A 15,137-nucleotide genomic window follows, 5' to 3' on the forward strand; every position below is an offset into this window, starting at 1 on the left:
ATGGTAGCTGCCATGTTGCTTTGCCATCCCATACAGCGTCTCTGGGCACGGCCCTTTGGTGGTTTTGAAAGTCGTCAGCCACATCAGTTTGGTCAAAACAGCACAAAGCTGAGAGCACAGGGAGAAGGGACAGACAGGAAGGCGCCCTGTCATGCGTTCTCTGAGTCTTGAGAAGAGCCTGTGATTGGAATCTTTGGTCCTGGAGGCCACAGTGGGGCAGGGCAGGCCTGGGCAGAGTAGCCTGGCTGTGCGGCTGGAACCAGCACCAGGGCATCAGCAGCCCGGGGGCCTGGAGCGTCAGTGCCCGCCTAGAGTCTCAGCCCTCTCCTCTGCGAAATGAAAATGGACACTTGTCTGCGGCGAGCATCAGGCTGGGCTCCAGAGGAAAACGGACCTGGGGGTGTGCAATGTGTCATCGGGTGCGGTGTGCCTGACACGTGGGGTCACTATTCCCCTGCCTCAGAGGAGACGAGAGCAGCGGCTCCACTCTGGGTGTCCTGGAGCCCGTGTCAGGAGTCGGGTGGGCACAAGTCCGAAGGGCAGGTCGTCGCGATCAAACAGCCGTGGTCTGGCAGGTAACTGCTCCCGTCCAGAGGGGACTATGCTCGGCATGAGCCCCGACACTCCGGGACACTGGCCTGCTACTCTTACGTGAGATTTCAAGAGCAAAACGAAGTAGCAGAAAGCAGCGAATAGTTTAACTCTTTAACAAAAACCAAAGAAAAATGAAAGTGATTTGGAAATGGCAACGACTGAACGAACCCATTACTCACTGTCATTTACCCTGTCTTGGGGGAAGAATAATCAGTCATGTTCTGGTGGTTCTTACACCTGAAAGGGAAACCAGGTCACAAAATAAAAACATACATAATCCAGTGTCAAAAACTGGTGATTTATAGCAATCACCCCTCATTTATTTTTTCCAACACAGAGAAAAAAAACAAACAAACATGGTTCAATAATTCAGTGTTTGGGTCACTGGCAAATACTGTCAAATACTGTCATTCAAATAAACGTTCCCGGGGGTGAGCTCTGCGGCGCGTGGTGACGGCGCATGAGTCTTCCATCATTCAAACACAACGGAGAACCCACTCGTGAAGATTACGTGAGTGAAAAACATGATGCCTTATCCCAATGTGCATAAAAAGGCCTTTGAAAAATATCCCGCTCTTTCAAGGAATGAAAACACTCCGTTTGTTGTTGGTTTCATTCCTTTTAATGATTACTTTTTGGTTTTTGAAGTCAACTTTTTTGCTGTGAGAGAGGAGTTTTAGGGCTTTGTAAGTGGAAACCAACAAGGCCACTGGCCTCTGCACACACTTTCCTGCCCCAACATAGAGCTTTTTCGCCCCCCTCCAAAAAAACCCTCTTCCATGATTTTTGTTATGGTTCCAAAAGTAAAGAAAATGATTTCAAGTATTCAATTCCTATCAAAAATTGGTATCAAAAGTAATAAAGGACCTAGTTTCTTTATAATTCCATGTTTTAAAAAATAACTTAAGAAGCAAGAGGTCCGGCCCTTTACTTGTATAAATACCACAGCGTAACTAGAGTTTCTTAAGACAACGTGGAGAGGAGTCTGTGTTTAGCACCTCGATCATTGATCTTAACGTTGGGAACGTCTCTGACACGGATGGGAGAGTCTTATAAGAAGGTGAAATACTGGAAAAGAAAAACACAAAGAAGGAATATGAAGATAACACAATTTCACAAAAAAGGCATTATTCCTATTTTAATATTCTCTTTCCAATGACCCTGTGTGTACGCTGTCAGACAATTCTACAAAAGCAGGGAGGAGCTGTGAACAGAACAGATGCCCATAGGGCCGGGGACTTCTGTCCAGAGGCTCCCTTATGGGCTGCTGGCCAGTTCAGCCAGAATGTTTGCAAAGGAAAATTCAGCACTGCTGTACGTGTGATTGTTCACACATGTCCCGCCAGGGAGCCACTGGACTTGAACCAGAGACACTGGGTCCAGGCCCGCCTCGCTCCGTATTGGCTACAGCCCTTTCCCCACCCCCCTACCCGTATCAGTAGCACCAGCACAGTGTTCTTAACTCACAAAGGGGCCCTGAGCCCAGAACAAGATCATGCATGCCAGAGGGCGGTGTGAAATGTACCTGCACAGCGGGAGGCAGGCTTTTATTCATTCTTAAAGAACTGTTGGAAGGTTCATACTGTAAAACTAAGGAAGTGACAGAAGCAAGATGTTTGACGCTATGGTCATATTCCTAAAACACACGTGAGCCAGTAATCCCGAAACAGGAACACACTGGAGCGAGATGCGACTGTCAGAAGAGATCGTTACAAGGCAGGTGGTGCACTCACACACTGAACAAGAGTACACGACAGACCTTAATTTCTCTGTTTTAAACAGAGCACAAATTTATCTGGCCATTTTTAGAGCAGTTGCTGTGTCCTACAGACGGGAAAGGCAAAGTTGGAGGGGGTTATCATGGAGAAAACATGGAGGAGCAAGAACGAAGGTCAGCGACGTGTGCTTGTTCTTTATTAACTATTAAAGCATCTGAGCATCTCTCTCTCCCAGTCAAATAAATAAAATCTAAAAAAAAAAAAAAAAGAAAGAAAGAAAACCATCTATGGGTTTAATTTCATCCCAAAATGAAATTTTGGACTCACGTGGACTCACGTGGACTCCTCGTCCACACTACAATGAACTACCACCTTCTGAAAATCTACCATGCGATAAAAATGTGTTCCCACTCAGAGTAAGTTCGAAATGGGTCCAGCTCACAGTTTTCAAATTCCTCCCTGAATACTGAACCAAAGAGTTTGGGATAAAGGGTAAATTAGCCAAGAGTGAGAAATGCCTGATTGTACAAAGAGGACGTGTGTCACTTTCCTTTCACAAACCTTTTTACTTGTTTATTTTTATCCGTAGACTCACCCTTTCAGGGGTTCTTTCTTGCTCTCTTTTTTTTTTTTTTTAAGATTTTATTTATTTATTTGACAGAGATCATAAGTAGGCAGAGAGGCAGGCAGAGAGAGAGGAGGAAGCAGGCTTCCCACTGAGCAGAGAGCCTGATGCGGGGCTGGATCCCAGGACTCTGGGATCATGACCTGAGCCGAAGGCAGAGGCTCAACCTACTGAGCCACCCAGGCGCCCCTCTTTCAGGGTTTCTAATTGACAGGAGAACACCTCAGCCTTGGGAAAGGATTGCACTCCTTGCAAAGAACGAACTCAGGGAAGGGGGCGCACTCCCAGAGTCACATAGCGAGCTCCAAGAGCAATAGGATGTCCCCAACCCCCTTTACTGACCATCACCAAGTAATTACCTTTTTAGGTTCATCCAGCTTTTGGCTATTTTGCTAAAGGCCTCTGAACCAGGGGCTGTCATAGCTTCAAAGTCAACTAACTGAAAAAGAAAGAAATTTAGGAATGTGATTAATTTGGAGGAGAGAGGCTCACTCTGAGAACAGTTTCACCTCTGGGTCTTAGCACAAAAATCCGAGGGCTGGGATTTGAACACACAGCCAACCACCTGCCCTTCCAGCTTCGACGTACCTTCCCTTTGGGGATTTTTCCTGCTACTTCTTTTCCACTTGCCATCAGTGCTCCCACGATCACTGAGTACGCTATTACACTATGCAAATAAAGAATAATTACCAGTCAGTCCTGGTTTCTGAGCAGGGGTTATATGAAAAGCTCATTATGGATTTTCTATCATAAAAGATGAGATTTTACTTAAGAAGTCCTTAGAAATTAAACTAAAAAATATTTTCATGTCTTAAAAATATTTACTAACAAAAATATTTAGATTCATTATTTTAAGGGTAAATGTGACCCAGAATGTTCTTTTTTTGAGGAAAGAAGGTGTTTCTTTTAATTAGGAGTTTTCTTATACTTGGTTTTTCTATTCTTATGAAATAATGAATTAGAAGATCGGTCTGCTTCTATTTCTAGCAACTTCACAAGGCTTGGCTTTTAAAATGCACGTATATGATATACTTTGTAATACAAACATATTAATCTTATTGTTTAAGCATTAAACACTGCGGTCCCCAGAGAAGAAAAGCAGAATGCAGTCTCAGAAGCATCAAGAGACTGGTTTGAGGACTGAGGTGTTATATAAACTCCCCTCTTGGCCTATAACAAACTCATTCCTGCTTCCGACAGACCTACTACACACCGGCCGTGTGTGCCCGTGCAAGGCCCTCAGCGTAAAGATAACCAGGAGGCGCTCACCTGAGAGCAGGCTGGCCGCGGAGGCAGAAGCAGGCACGCCACCGACAAAGCCTGCACATGCAGTGAGTCAAGCCTGGGGGGGCGCCCATGGAAAGACCCCATGGAGGCCAAGGGCACGCGAGCTGCGTCTCCAGGGCCCAGGTGGGGCCCAGGGGGTTAGAAGGGAAGGAAGGGAAATGACTGGCACAGAGGCAGGGCCCACGTGGACACGAAAGTGTGAGGACACGCAGGGAGGTGTCCTGGAGGACCAATGGGCCTTTGAGAAGTCCCAAGGCAAACCAGGACAGGACACAGACACACACTGTGCCCACTGTCCCTGAGCTTGTACCTGAGGCACCAGGTATGAAGAACTGGGGCAAAGATCCTGAATCTCTACACTGTATACCCGAAGCCGATATAACACTGTATGTTAATTATCCTGGAATTAAAAACAAAAAACAAAAAACTGGGACAGAGAGGGGAGGGAGAAAAGCTTAGAAGCAAGGAGATAAGTCAGAGAGCACGGGGTGACACGGGTCTGAACTATGGCGGTAGCTCTGAGCACAAGAGGACTGAACCAACGGGACCAGGGACTGTAGAGCCGCAGGCTCTTAGGGAAAGAGTGTGCGGGACGAGAGCTACTCTTCCTTCCCCTTCACCTCCTTCCTCCTCTGTCACCAGGAACCAGCAAAGGTGCTGTGAGGACCGACAGGAAACTGCTGGGTATCCGCACGGCACCTGCCTAAGTGCTCGATCAAAGGGGGCGCGCGGAGGGCGTGGGCACATCAGAAACTCCACGCCTGCGAGTAACCGTTAGGCGGATACTGCAGTGTTTATGCGCCTCGCTGGTTTCCAGGCCTTTTCACTGTAACAACATTTACTACCACGTTGAAGAGAGTTTTACTTTTCAAGCGTTGAAGACAAGAACATTAGCTCCAACATCTTAAATTCAAATTTCATGATCTATGGCGCATCGTACTGGCTGACAGAGAACAGGCAGAAACCCTAGTGTTGATGACACTGGGAAGTTCCTGATGGCTTCAGCAGCAGCAGGAAGGGGCTCGCGGCAGCGCAGGCGGTACAGAGCGGCTGCTGACTCGAGCGTATGAAGTGTGGGGGCTGGAGGTCGAGGGATGGACAAGAACCGGGGGCAAGGGGAGAAGAGCGCAGGGTGACAGTCTGGGCCGATCAGGGAGGGCGACGCACGCACACAGTAGGCCTTCAAGCCACTTGAGCTGTCGAATGAATGGACCCCAGCCTGTAAAACGTTTCATAATTCCTTTGATGGTGTGGTGGGTCAAGGACGTAATTTCTGGGTGGATTTTGAAAAAAAACAAAGGGGATTTCTTACGATTGCTTGGGGTACTTTTGTACCCATGGCCACAACCAGCACTGCAAGCAAAAAAGAATGTGTTCTTCAGTGTAAAAACTTTCAGATTATAGGTTATCACTCACCTGGACCCTCGAGAGAGTGGCATTAGGTTATAAAAGTAATAAACTAAGGATAAGATTAAGTTGCAAACAGCATCGGCCTCCTGGAAAGAGAAGACACGCGCTCATGAGTTTAAATGCTAGATTATAAACTAGTTTTTCACAAGGTGACAAGACATAAGAAAAACTTACCTTGGGAAGAGGACTAGTTCACTTTTCTCCTATGGGAACCTCCTTTCATATTCTTGGATATTTTATACTCTGCGCTACCATTTTTTCCCTAACGAAAGGGCATATATGCGGTTCGGTTTAGGGCAATGTCTTCCGAGCTGTTTTTAAAACTGAAACCTTTTCAGGCACCGGGGTGGATTGGTCAGCTAAGCACCCAACTCTTGGTTTCAGCTTAGGTCTTGATCTCAGGATCCTGAGATCGAGCCCTGCATCGGGCTTCCTGCTCAGCAGGAAGTGTGCCTCTCCCTTATACTCTGCCTCTGTGCATACACTCTCTCTCGCAAAGAAATAAAATCTTTAAAAAAAAATAAATAAATAACTGTTTCTACAAGAATGTTAAGAAGTCACTGAAAGCCGATCTCAAGCGTAAGATTCATACTACCCACGGACGGGTAGAGGCTTTGCAAAGGTTACTGGTGAATGCTAGGAAGCAGGGATAAAATGGAAAAAAACAAAAACCTACCCCAAATTCTGATGAAAGAATCAGTACTTTTCCTTTTGCTGTGAGGTCTTTATAAAGTGCGTCTATCTCAGCATGATAGAATTGTGTTCGTTCTTCTGTGGTTTGCGTTTCCACAGAAAACAGTATGTTGCCAACCCTAAAAATACAACAACATGTGTCAAAGGCACGTATTGTACAATTCAACAAGCCAAACACGGGGAGTAAAAAGAAGAAAGGAACTGGTAGGCTGATGTGGCACAAAACATAGCTGAGAACGTGTCCCACCTTTCTAACCACACACACTGAGGTATGTTCCGTACGTAGGCAAGTTTTCCATAAAACACGGTATTTTGTTCGGTCTAAACATGCGTACATACTACAGGAGCTTAAGCTACTACACAAGGAAGTAACTACACATGGTCAAGAATGAATGCAGAGTAAAGACTTTCTCAGACAGCCACCCTGCTATAATTGAAGACCAGAGCCAGAACTGTGTGTAGAAGTAGTTCAGGGACTCTACTGTGTTTTTTTAAAACCTCTGCTGCATGCTTAGCTCCACTCCAGGCTCTACAGAGGAGAGAAATACGATGCAACAGACATTACTATACAAATAAATGGCTCTTAGATCCTATAAAGAGGAGTGTGGCAGAGCTGCTACGTTTACCGAGGAAGGAGGGAGACCTGAGGCCATGAATTATTTTAAGACCACGCACAAGGCGATCACACAGCACGTCAGGGTTCAAAAGCAGCAGATCAGGTCCAGTTTGGAAGATATTTAAGACAACAGGAAATGCTTCACAGGGGAAGGGGGAAGGGGCCTGAATGTGAGATTCAGGATGGAGGAAGAGAGGCTCAGAAACAGGAGGTGGGAGGTGACCTCAGGGAACAAGCAGTCCAGCCGAGTTAGCAGGCCAAATTCTGGCAGGAAAACAGCGTAGGCAAGCAGGAAATGTTGCAAGGGCCACATTATGAAAGGCCTTGAGTGCCCGGCAAGGGAGCTGGTCCTGGTATCCACGGGCATGGGGAGGGTGTGGAGTGGGGAGTGGCTTAACAGCCTGTGGAATGGGGTCTCAGGGACACTGACAAAGCACTGTAAGCCACCAGGAGATCGGGGACAGAGGCACCAGAGACTACTTGAGAGGACCCAGGGCAGGAGGTAACAAATACGGTGAGACAACAGGGAGAGAAGCCACGTTTCGCAGGGAAGGAACCTGACGTACTCTTTCATACCACCGCTCCTTTCTGCCTGGAGCTACCATCTGATGAGATCTGTATCTCACAAGTTGGTGGAAAGGCAGGGGAGTCATTTTTACATTACTAGCAAGCCCTGGAATTCCTTCCGGGGTAGAGAGGGTTGGGAAAAGTCACAAAATCTGGAAGTTACTAAGCTGGTGCTTACTCATGGAGGCCTGGGTATGTTCTGACAAAGAACTTGACAGAGAGGCTCCTGTGGTTTGAGAGTAAAAGCATGTAAGAAAAATGTAGCCCCGGAGGCCGAGGCAAGTCACAGCGGTACGATGGAGCCCGCAGAAATCAAGCTGGAGGTCCCAGTGCGGGAACCCTGCAGGCCGAGCAAACTGAGGGATGCCTGCTGTGGGGGAAGGGCGAGCATCCTGCCCGGATTCAAGGGATATGGAGGCTCCTGGATGAAGCTTGGGCTTCAGAGACAAATCAGACTGGTTAATGAAAAGTCACTGCGGGGCTATTTATAAAGTGAAAAATGAGAAAGACTCTAAAATGGTCAATGTCAAAAAATGTATAGGAGAAATTCTATAAGACCCACAAAATGGAATACTACGCAAGCATTACAAACACAACAATAAAGGAAAATGTTCATGATAAAGTAACTGTAAGACACAAGAGGAATAGATTATAAAACAATATGTGGCGTATAATCTTTTTAAAGAAAACAACTCGGTGATTTTATTTTCTATCTCTGCTTATCTGTGTATTCTAAGTTTTCCATAGTAAGGCTGCACCACTCTCAGAATATACTAAAACCTGTATTTAAAAACTCTTACAATGGCCTTCAGTCTGCCAACCCCTCATCTCTTTTCATTTTATTACTAAAAGTGTTGCCCACAAGGAACGTGAAGAACCCGGAAGAATGCTTTCCACGTTCGATATGATACCCGGTATCTAGAAAGCCATTAGATCCAACAAGGTCAGAAAACGTATCTGCTGGCAGAGTAGCCTACAAGTCACATTAACAAAATAAGTACTTTATAGCTACATGCTGGACCTTGGTAATTTTCGTTTCAGGATAAAGCAGAAGCCGGTGTGTCCAACCTCCCGGGGCAGTACCGGACGCCAGCCCGCCCTTATACTCCCACTTAGGAAGCATACATACTTGTCTCCTGTAATGGTGATTGTGAACCCATCGTATTCCTTCCCTTGCTCTTTGAGGCTGGGAACTTTTGTGTTCACCGTGAACCCATCCTTCGTTTTAGTATTAAACTGCTTTCAGGGAAAAAAAAAATCACATTACTAGTGTGAAATTCACTGTAAACCCCCAGGAGGTCATCTGTAGCGGTGACTCTGCCTTCCACATCTTGGAGAAGCGTCACAGAAGTTCCTGCTTCCAGAGGCCACGAGCACGCACGCCTGTCCGGTGACCGAGGACGCCTCTGCCTGTCCCCAGGGCCCCACACGAACTCCAGGCCCCCACCAGAGGCCGGCACAGAGCCTCAGCCACGCGCTCCCTCAGTCAGCGGGGTGCCGGCCCTTCTGAGAGTGCCCTTTGGGTTTTCCTCATGGTCTTTATTGGCAACTTGGATTCTTAGCAGAATGGTTGCACCCAAAATCCCCTAACTCCAACACCTGTGCTCACATTCATGGTTCCTTCAAGGCAGTCTCATTTGTTCTGAGACGTACTCAGACTTATATTGTCAACTGGAGAATCACACACACACTTCAACTCTACAGACCACAGAAATGTATGTTAAAGGAATTACGGGAGCCAAGAATGCCCTTCAGGGGTGACAAGTATGAAGGCAGTTTCGGATGCCAGCTTTTTGTTTAAAATACTTTTTGACAGGGGCATGTGGGTGGCTCAGTCGGTTAGCATCTGTTTCACTCAGTTCATGATCCCAGGGTCCTGGGGTCAAGTCCCCAGCTCCTTGCTCAGCGGGGAGCCTGCTTCTCCCTCTGCCTCTGCCTGCTGCTCCCCTAGTTTGTGCTCTTGCGCTCTCTCTGGCAAATAAATAAATAAAAATATTTTAAAAATAAATAAAGATATTTTTGACAAAGCCAAGATGCCAGTAAATAGATTTTGTCATTACTCCAGAAAAAAAATCCTCCCACATTGTTTAATGTTGCCGACTTTTTTTAAAGGACGGATAGACTTGAATAAGAGAACCAAGGATAAAATAAGAGGAGGCTGTGCTTCACGTAAGCCACGACTGGGGGAAAGGCTGTCTACAACCAGTAAGACCCAGCAGGTGCGATAAACAGTCCAAAGGACCAAGGACCAATGGACATGAGGCACAGGTGACCAGAGCGAGCGTCAGGAGCTGGGACAGCAACATCTTCCACGGGGAAGGGGTTTCTAGAGGAATACGTGTGAGCCCTCTATGCCAATTCTCATCTGATGCTCACACCATACCAGTAAGACAGGTCATGGTCTCCATGTTACAGAGCAGGAGACCAGCTGGGAGGGCAGGTCCTGTCTGAACCGAGCGGGGAGTGGCAGTGTGGAAACATGAACCCAGGCTTTCATGACCTTCAGCCACATTATTTGCCCATAAGCTGACTCAAGGGGAGCTGAGGTATATGGTTGACCTTGACCCACTTGAGGGGTAGCTGAACTCCCCTGCAGTAAAAAAAAGCCATGCATAGCTTGACTTCCCCCAAAACTTAACTGCTAATAGTCTATTGCTGACTAGAAGCCTTACTGATAACAAAAAGTTAATATTTATTTTGTCTGTTTTAAGTATCCTATACGGTATACTTAAAGTAAAGCCAGAGAGAAGAAAAGGTTACTAAGAAATCATGAGGAAGATGCACCTCCAGGACTGTACTGTATTTATTGAAAAGAACCCACATACAAGTGGATCCATGCAGTGCAAACCCATGTTGTTCAAGGATCAGCTGGATTTTAACGTGGTTTTTCACCGAAAGAACATTTCAGTGGGAGCTGTCATCACATCATACTGCACCAAATGCTTTAGAATGAAAGGTCTTTATATACTTGTGTGTGTGCCTTTAAAAATAGGAGTATGACCACACTCCGGGAGAAAGCCAGGTGTCCAGTGCAGCTGGTCCAGTGTGCAGGAATGGTCACCTGCACACCACGGCTGGACACACAGTGACCTTGCACCGGGAAGCTGGCCTTAGGGGGGCGATGGCTGGCCTCGCAAGTGCACTGAGCCACCGCAGGCTGGGAGCCCACTAGGCTTTTCTTTTTAAATGAAGATACACACAAAACGGTCAAAACCCCCCTCAGCTGACTTGGCCTCTGCTAACTTTACCTAGTAGAGTAAATGTAATGGTTAAAATACCATCAAGAAAGGAGGGCATTAAAAACTGAGACACATGCTAGTTTTCTTTCTGTAGGTTTGTCCCAGTGGCCCTCTGTGGAGCGGTCCTGCCCTCTGGGGGGCATCTGGGGAATTTATGGGAGAGCTTGGTGGCTATAGGGGACAGGGTGGCACGGGAGGCTACCATTGGAACTTAGCAGGTGGGGTCGCAAACACTAGACACTCACATGTGACACATGACTGACTGTGAATGCCCTGCTGGGCTTTCATGTCCATGAACAACCTGTTTATAACTTAATAATCACCAGCACCTGGAACCAAACTCCATTTCACACTTAGACACTAAATATTTTACACGTTTTTTTTTTTTTTTTTTAAGTTTTCTATTTAAGTAATCTGTACCCCAATATGGGGCTTGGAACTACACAGCTTTAATATGCACTGAATTTTCTATGAATATTAAATTGAACATCTAACTGAGGGAGGAGGGTGTCAGGCATTGTTGGGAAGGTTACTGTTTAAGAAAACCCTGGGGCCACTAACACTATAGCTCATGATTCTTAAGTCAGCAAGTGACATACAGATACAGGGCCGTGTCTGCCGCTGTCAGGTTCAAATGTAAACAGGTGTAAACAATCAGCTCCTTCCTTACGGCTTCTCATGAAGACCAGCCTGAATGCTGACATCCTGAACAACACACACAATGGTCTATTACAGGTGATCTACCTGCCAGACCTCCTTTGTGGCAAGATGGTGACATTTGGAAGAGTTTTTTGAGAAGGTGTGATATATTCTCTGTGAGTTTCATCTGAGTGCAGGAACGGGGTCATGGAACATGGTTACTGAGTCAACACCAGAGTGGCTCTGAGAAGGTTACCTTAGTTCATCAGCCACCTTAGTTTATCAGACACTCGCTATAGGCCCCTGAGGTGAGGTCCGGCCAGAATCATTGCTCCTGGCAGACAGAGTCTGGGGTCTAGACAGTGGAAAAGGCTCAGCCAAGCCCAGTGTGGCAGAGGGGGCCCTGGCGTGCAGAATCCTAGCTCGCTGCTTTGTTCACGATGTGATGCTTCCCGGTTATTCCTCAGAAATGGACAAGTTCTGGTCCTACCCGTGTCTTAAATGTCATTTGATGGAATCAAACCTCTCTACCAGAGCTGCAAGAACACTGATTCAACTTTTACATTAAAGTTCAAAGCAGGAGTTGGAAAAAAGAAAATCCCCCTGCTGATGGCAAATATTTGAATAGTTCTACTCCCAGGCAGAGAAGAGGTTCCTAAAATTATAACTTCTTAAAGGATTAGACTTTTAAACAACAAAACTTCTGTACCCTGAGGTCTCCACCTTGAACTACACTGTTTCTGATATAAACACCGCCACACCCGCGCTTCCTTTGTCTGGTATACTTTTTTCCTTTCTACTTTTTAAATGTTCTCTTGTTAAGCGTGTCTGCTGTAAACCCCATGTAGCTGGGCTTTAAAACACCAGTCTGAGACCCTCCATCCCCTGCGGATCGATCATAAAGCCATGCGGACTTCTCATTGCCATTACACCATTTCCTACCCACCCTCCTTTTTTCCCATTCTCTTTTTGTAAGCTCTGAGCGAAACTGACTTCGTTGTCTTTACGCCATTTCCCTACCTTCTAGGCATTTATTTTTTTTTTTTAAGATTTTATTTATTATTTGATACAGAGAGAGATCACAAGTAGGCAGAGAGGCAAGCAGAAAGAGAGGGAAACAGGCTCCCCACTGAGCAGAGAGACTGATGTGGGGCTCCACTCCAGAACCCTGAGATCATGACCTGAGCCAAAGGCAGAGGCTTTAACCCACTGAGCCACCCAGGCGCCCCCCTTCTAGGCGTGCAGAGGATTATACATCCCACCACTGTCCTTTCAGTGTTGCCTTTAAATTTTTAATATAGATATTTAAACCTGTATTTTCCTGTCAATATCATGGGTCAGCCAGTGATTATATTCTCACTGAAAAAAAACAAATACCTTAGTAACAGTTTTACTTCCTCTCTGCTTTCTTCAGACTCCAAGGTTGACATTAGCTGGTACTTTAATTTCAGACATGTATTTTTTAACATCAGGCATTAACAATTCATGCCAGTGGCTTATTTGTTCACCATGATTTCTTGTCTCTCATGTTTTCTTCTTTCTTGGGCTTCTTTTGTGAGAGTACTCAGGTCCTTCAATCATTTTGATAAAGAAAATCTAGGCTTGATGAAATTCCTAAATGACTGTTTGAAACAGTTTTCATTTGACCTTCACACCTGAACACTGGAAGAGTGGGTACAAATAAATTTCCCTTAGTTGTCTTCTAGAATCCGCTATTGCTGGAGGGAAGTTGGGCATCTATGGAATTCTCCTTCCTTGGTATTTGTTTTTTTCTGGAAGCTTCAAGATGTTCTTTTTAATTTTTGTGTGTGATAAAATACACATCATATAAATCTGCCACTTTAACCATTTGTGAATGTAGAGTTGATCGCATTAAGTACATTCCCACTGTTTGCAACCATCCATCCACAGAACTTCCCAAGTACAAACTCTGTCCCCATTAAAAACTGACTCCCCATTCTCCCTCCCCCAGCCCCTGGCAGCCACCATTCTTCCTTCTGTCTCTACGAATCTGACTCCTCTCGACACCTCATATGACTGGAATCATAGGGCATTCGTCCTCTCGTGACTGGCTAATTTTACATAGCATTATGTCCTCGGGCTTCATCCATGTTGTAGCCAGGGTCACAATTTCCTTCCTTCTCAAGGCTGAATAATATTCCACTGTATGGCTAGACCACATATGACTCATCCATTCATCCATCGGTGGACACCTGAGCTGCCTCCACCTCTTGGGACCATGAACAATGCTGCCATGAACACAGGTGTACACGTATTGTTCAAGTTGCTTCTTTTGATTCTTTTGAGAATGCACCTAGAGGTGGAGTTGTTGGATCATCTGATAAGTCTCTGTCTAATTTTTTTGAGGAATTCTCTTTCACCTTGAAGTTCCCAAATTTTATCAGAATATGTCTAGAAGTCAACGTTGAACATCATGTTGAATACCCAGGGGGCCCTCAACCAATCTTTTCATCTCAAGTTTTCCCTTCTATTGTTTTGTTGACTAATGGCTCTCCTTCTTTATCTTTCTTCTCTCCTTTCAGATTTTCTATCAGATAGGTCCATTCCTCATCTTCTGTGTTCATCGTCTCTCATAGTTTGTATTTCTTTGTCTTTTACATACTATATTCTGGGAGACTTTATTGGTTTGATCTTCTCACTCATATACATATGATATTCAGTTTTCTTTAATGTACTAGCCTAACTGAAGTTATTTTTTGATTTATGAGAATTCTATTTTTTTCTATTGCTCCTATCTATCTATCATATGATGCTGGCTCAAATCTCTCAGGACATTAATTTATGTACTTTCTATTGAAGTAAAATTTATAACCAATAAACTTCACATGTATAATCTGATGCATTCTGACAACCGTATACACCCATTTGCCCATGTACCCACTATTCCATCAAGATACAGTGTACTGCCGTCATTCTGGAAAGCTTCCTCCTACCACATTAAGGTCAATCCCACTTCTCCTAAGCCTCCATTGTTCTGATAACTCTCCCTGCAGATCAAACTTCTTAGAAATGGAATCAGACTCTTCTGTATGTGGCCTCCTTTGCTCAACATCATGTTTTTTCTGAGGTTAAGCCCAGCTGCTGTGGGTGTAGCAGTGCCCTTTCTCTGTTTTGTTACTCAGTAGTGTTCCATCACTGGCCTCCCCTGAGAAATGATGGGGACCCCTTGTAAAACATTCTGATCGGGAAGATGGCCTCAGAACAGGGAAAGTGGGGAACCCACACACCAACCTTGGGCCAAATGCAAAACCCAAGCAGTGGCTTCTCTGTGAGGGTGGGCACCAACCTTGACTTCACTCACTCTATAGAGAAAGGTGGCAGGACCCATGTCTGGGTCCCTGCTGGGCCTCATGATGAGACTGAGGATGCCACAAAGCCTCGTTCTCTGTCCAGCATCCTGCTAAGTGAACCGAGTGCTGGATTACAGACAACACGTCTTATGAGCTGGTTACCCATCTGAATCTTTCAGGTCCTCCAATTTTCTTTCAGTCTTCTCATAGTTTCTGTTTCCTTCGCTGCAATTCTTCAGCATTGTGTTCATGTTTTCCTTTAAGTCCTCGAATACGTTTATGAAGCGAAGACTGTGAACCAATTCCCATTTCTGGATCATGTGGGGGTCTGTTCCTGTCAAATGGTTTTGTTTTTCTTGGTTATGGGTCACACTCTCCTGCTTCTTCATTTGTCTAATAATTAAGTCTAGATTCTGTTTCCTCCTTTAAAGGGTGTGA

General features: G+C 45.5%; 2 protein-coding genes across 10 annotated transcripts in view; one reads left to right on the top strand and one right to left on the bottom strand.

The window, feature by feature from the left end:
• The window catches only part of TRIM67 (tripartite motif containing 67), a 357,821-nt gene that overhangs the window by 88,888 nt on the left and 253,796 nt on the right, over nucleotides 1-15,137 (top strand). The window lies entirely within an intron of this gene.
• Nucleotides 872-15,137, bottom strand: part of TTC13 (tetratricopeptide repeat domain 13) — a 75,220-nt gene continuing 60,954 nt past the window's right edge. For 4 of the 9 annotated variants that reach the window (XM_082718908.1, XM_082718910.1, XM_082718915.1 and 1 more), the window contains 6 exons: nucleotides 8,640-8,749; nucleotides 6,311-6,446; nucleotides 5,641-5,720; nucleotides 3,526-3,604; nucleotides 3,297-3,376; nucleotides 872-1,662 (listed from right to left, as the gene is read on the bottom strand). In XM_082718908.1, the coding sequence (XP_082575034.1) occupies nucleotides 1,548-1,662; nucleotides 3,297-3,376; nucleotides 3,526-3,604; nucleotides 5,641-5,720; nucleotides 6,311-6,446; nucleotides 8,640-8,749 (600 nt within the window). In that variant the 3' untranslated portion in view covers nucleotides 872-1,547. The remainder of the gene's footprint in view (nucleotides 1,663-3,296; nucleotides 3,377-3,525; nucleotides 3,605-5,640; nucleotides 5,721-6,310; nucleotides 6,447-8,639; nucleotides 8,750-15,137) is intronic. The other 5 variants (XM_082718911.1, XM_082718909.1, XM_082718913.1 and 2 more) reach the window with 2 other exon arrangements.

This window comes from Mustela nivalis (genome assembly GCF_964662115.1).
Source record: "Mustela nivalis genome assembly, chromosome: 2".
In the NCBI taxonomy this organism is placed as follows: Eukaryota; Metazoa; Chordata; class Mammalia; order Carnivora; family Mustelidae; genus Mustela; species Mustela nivalis.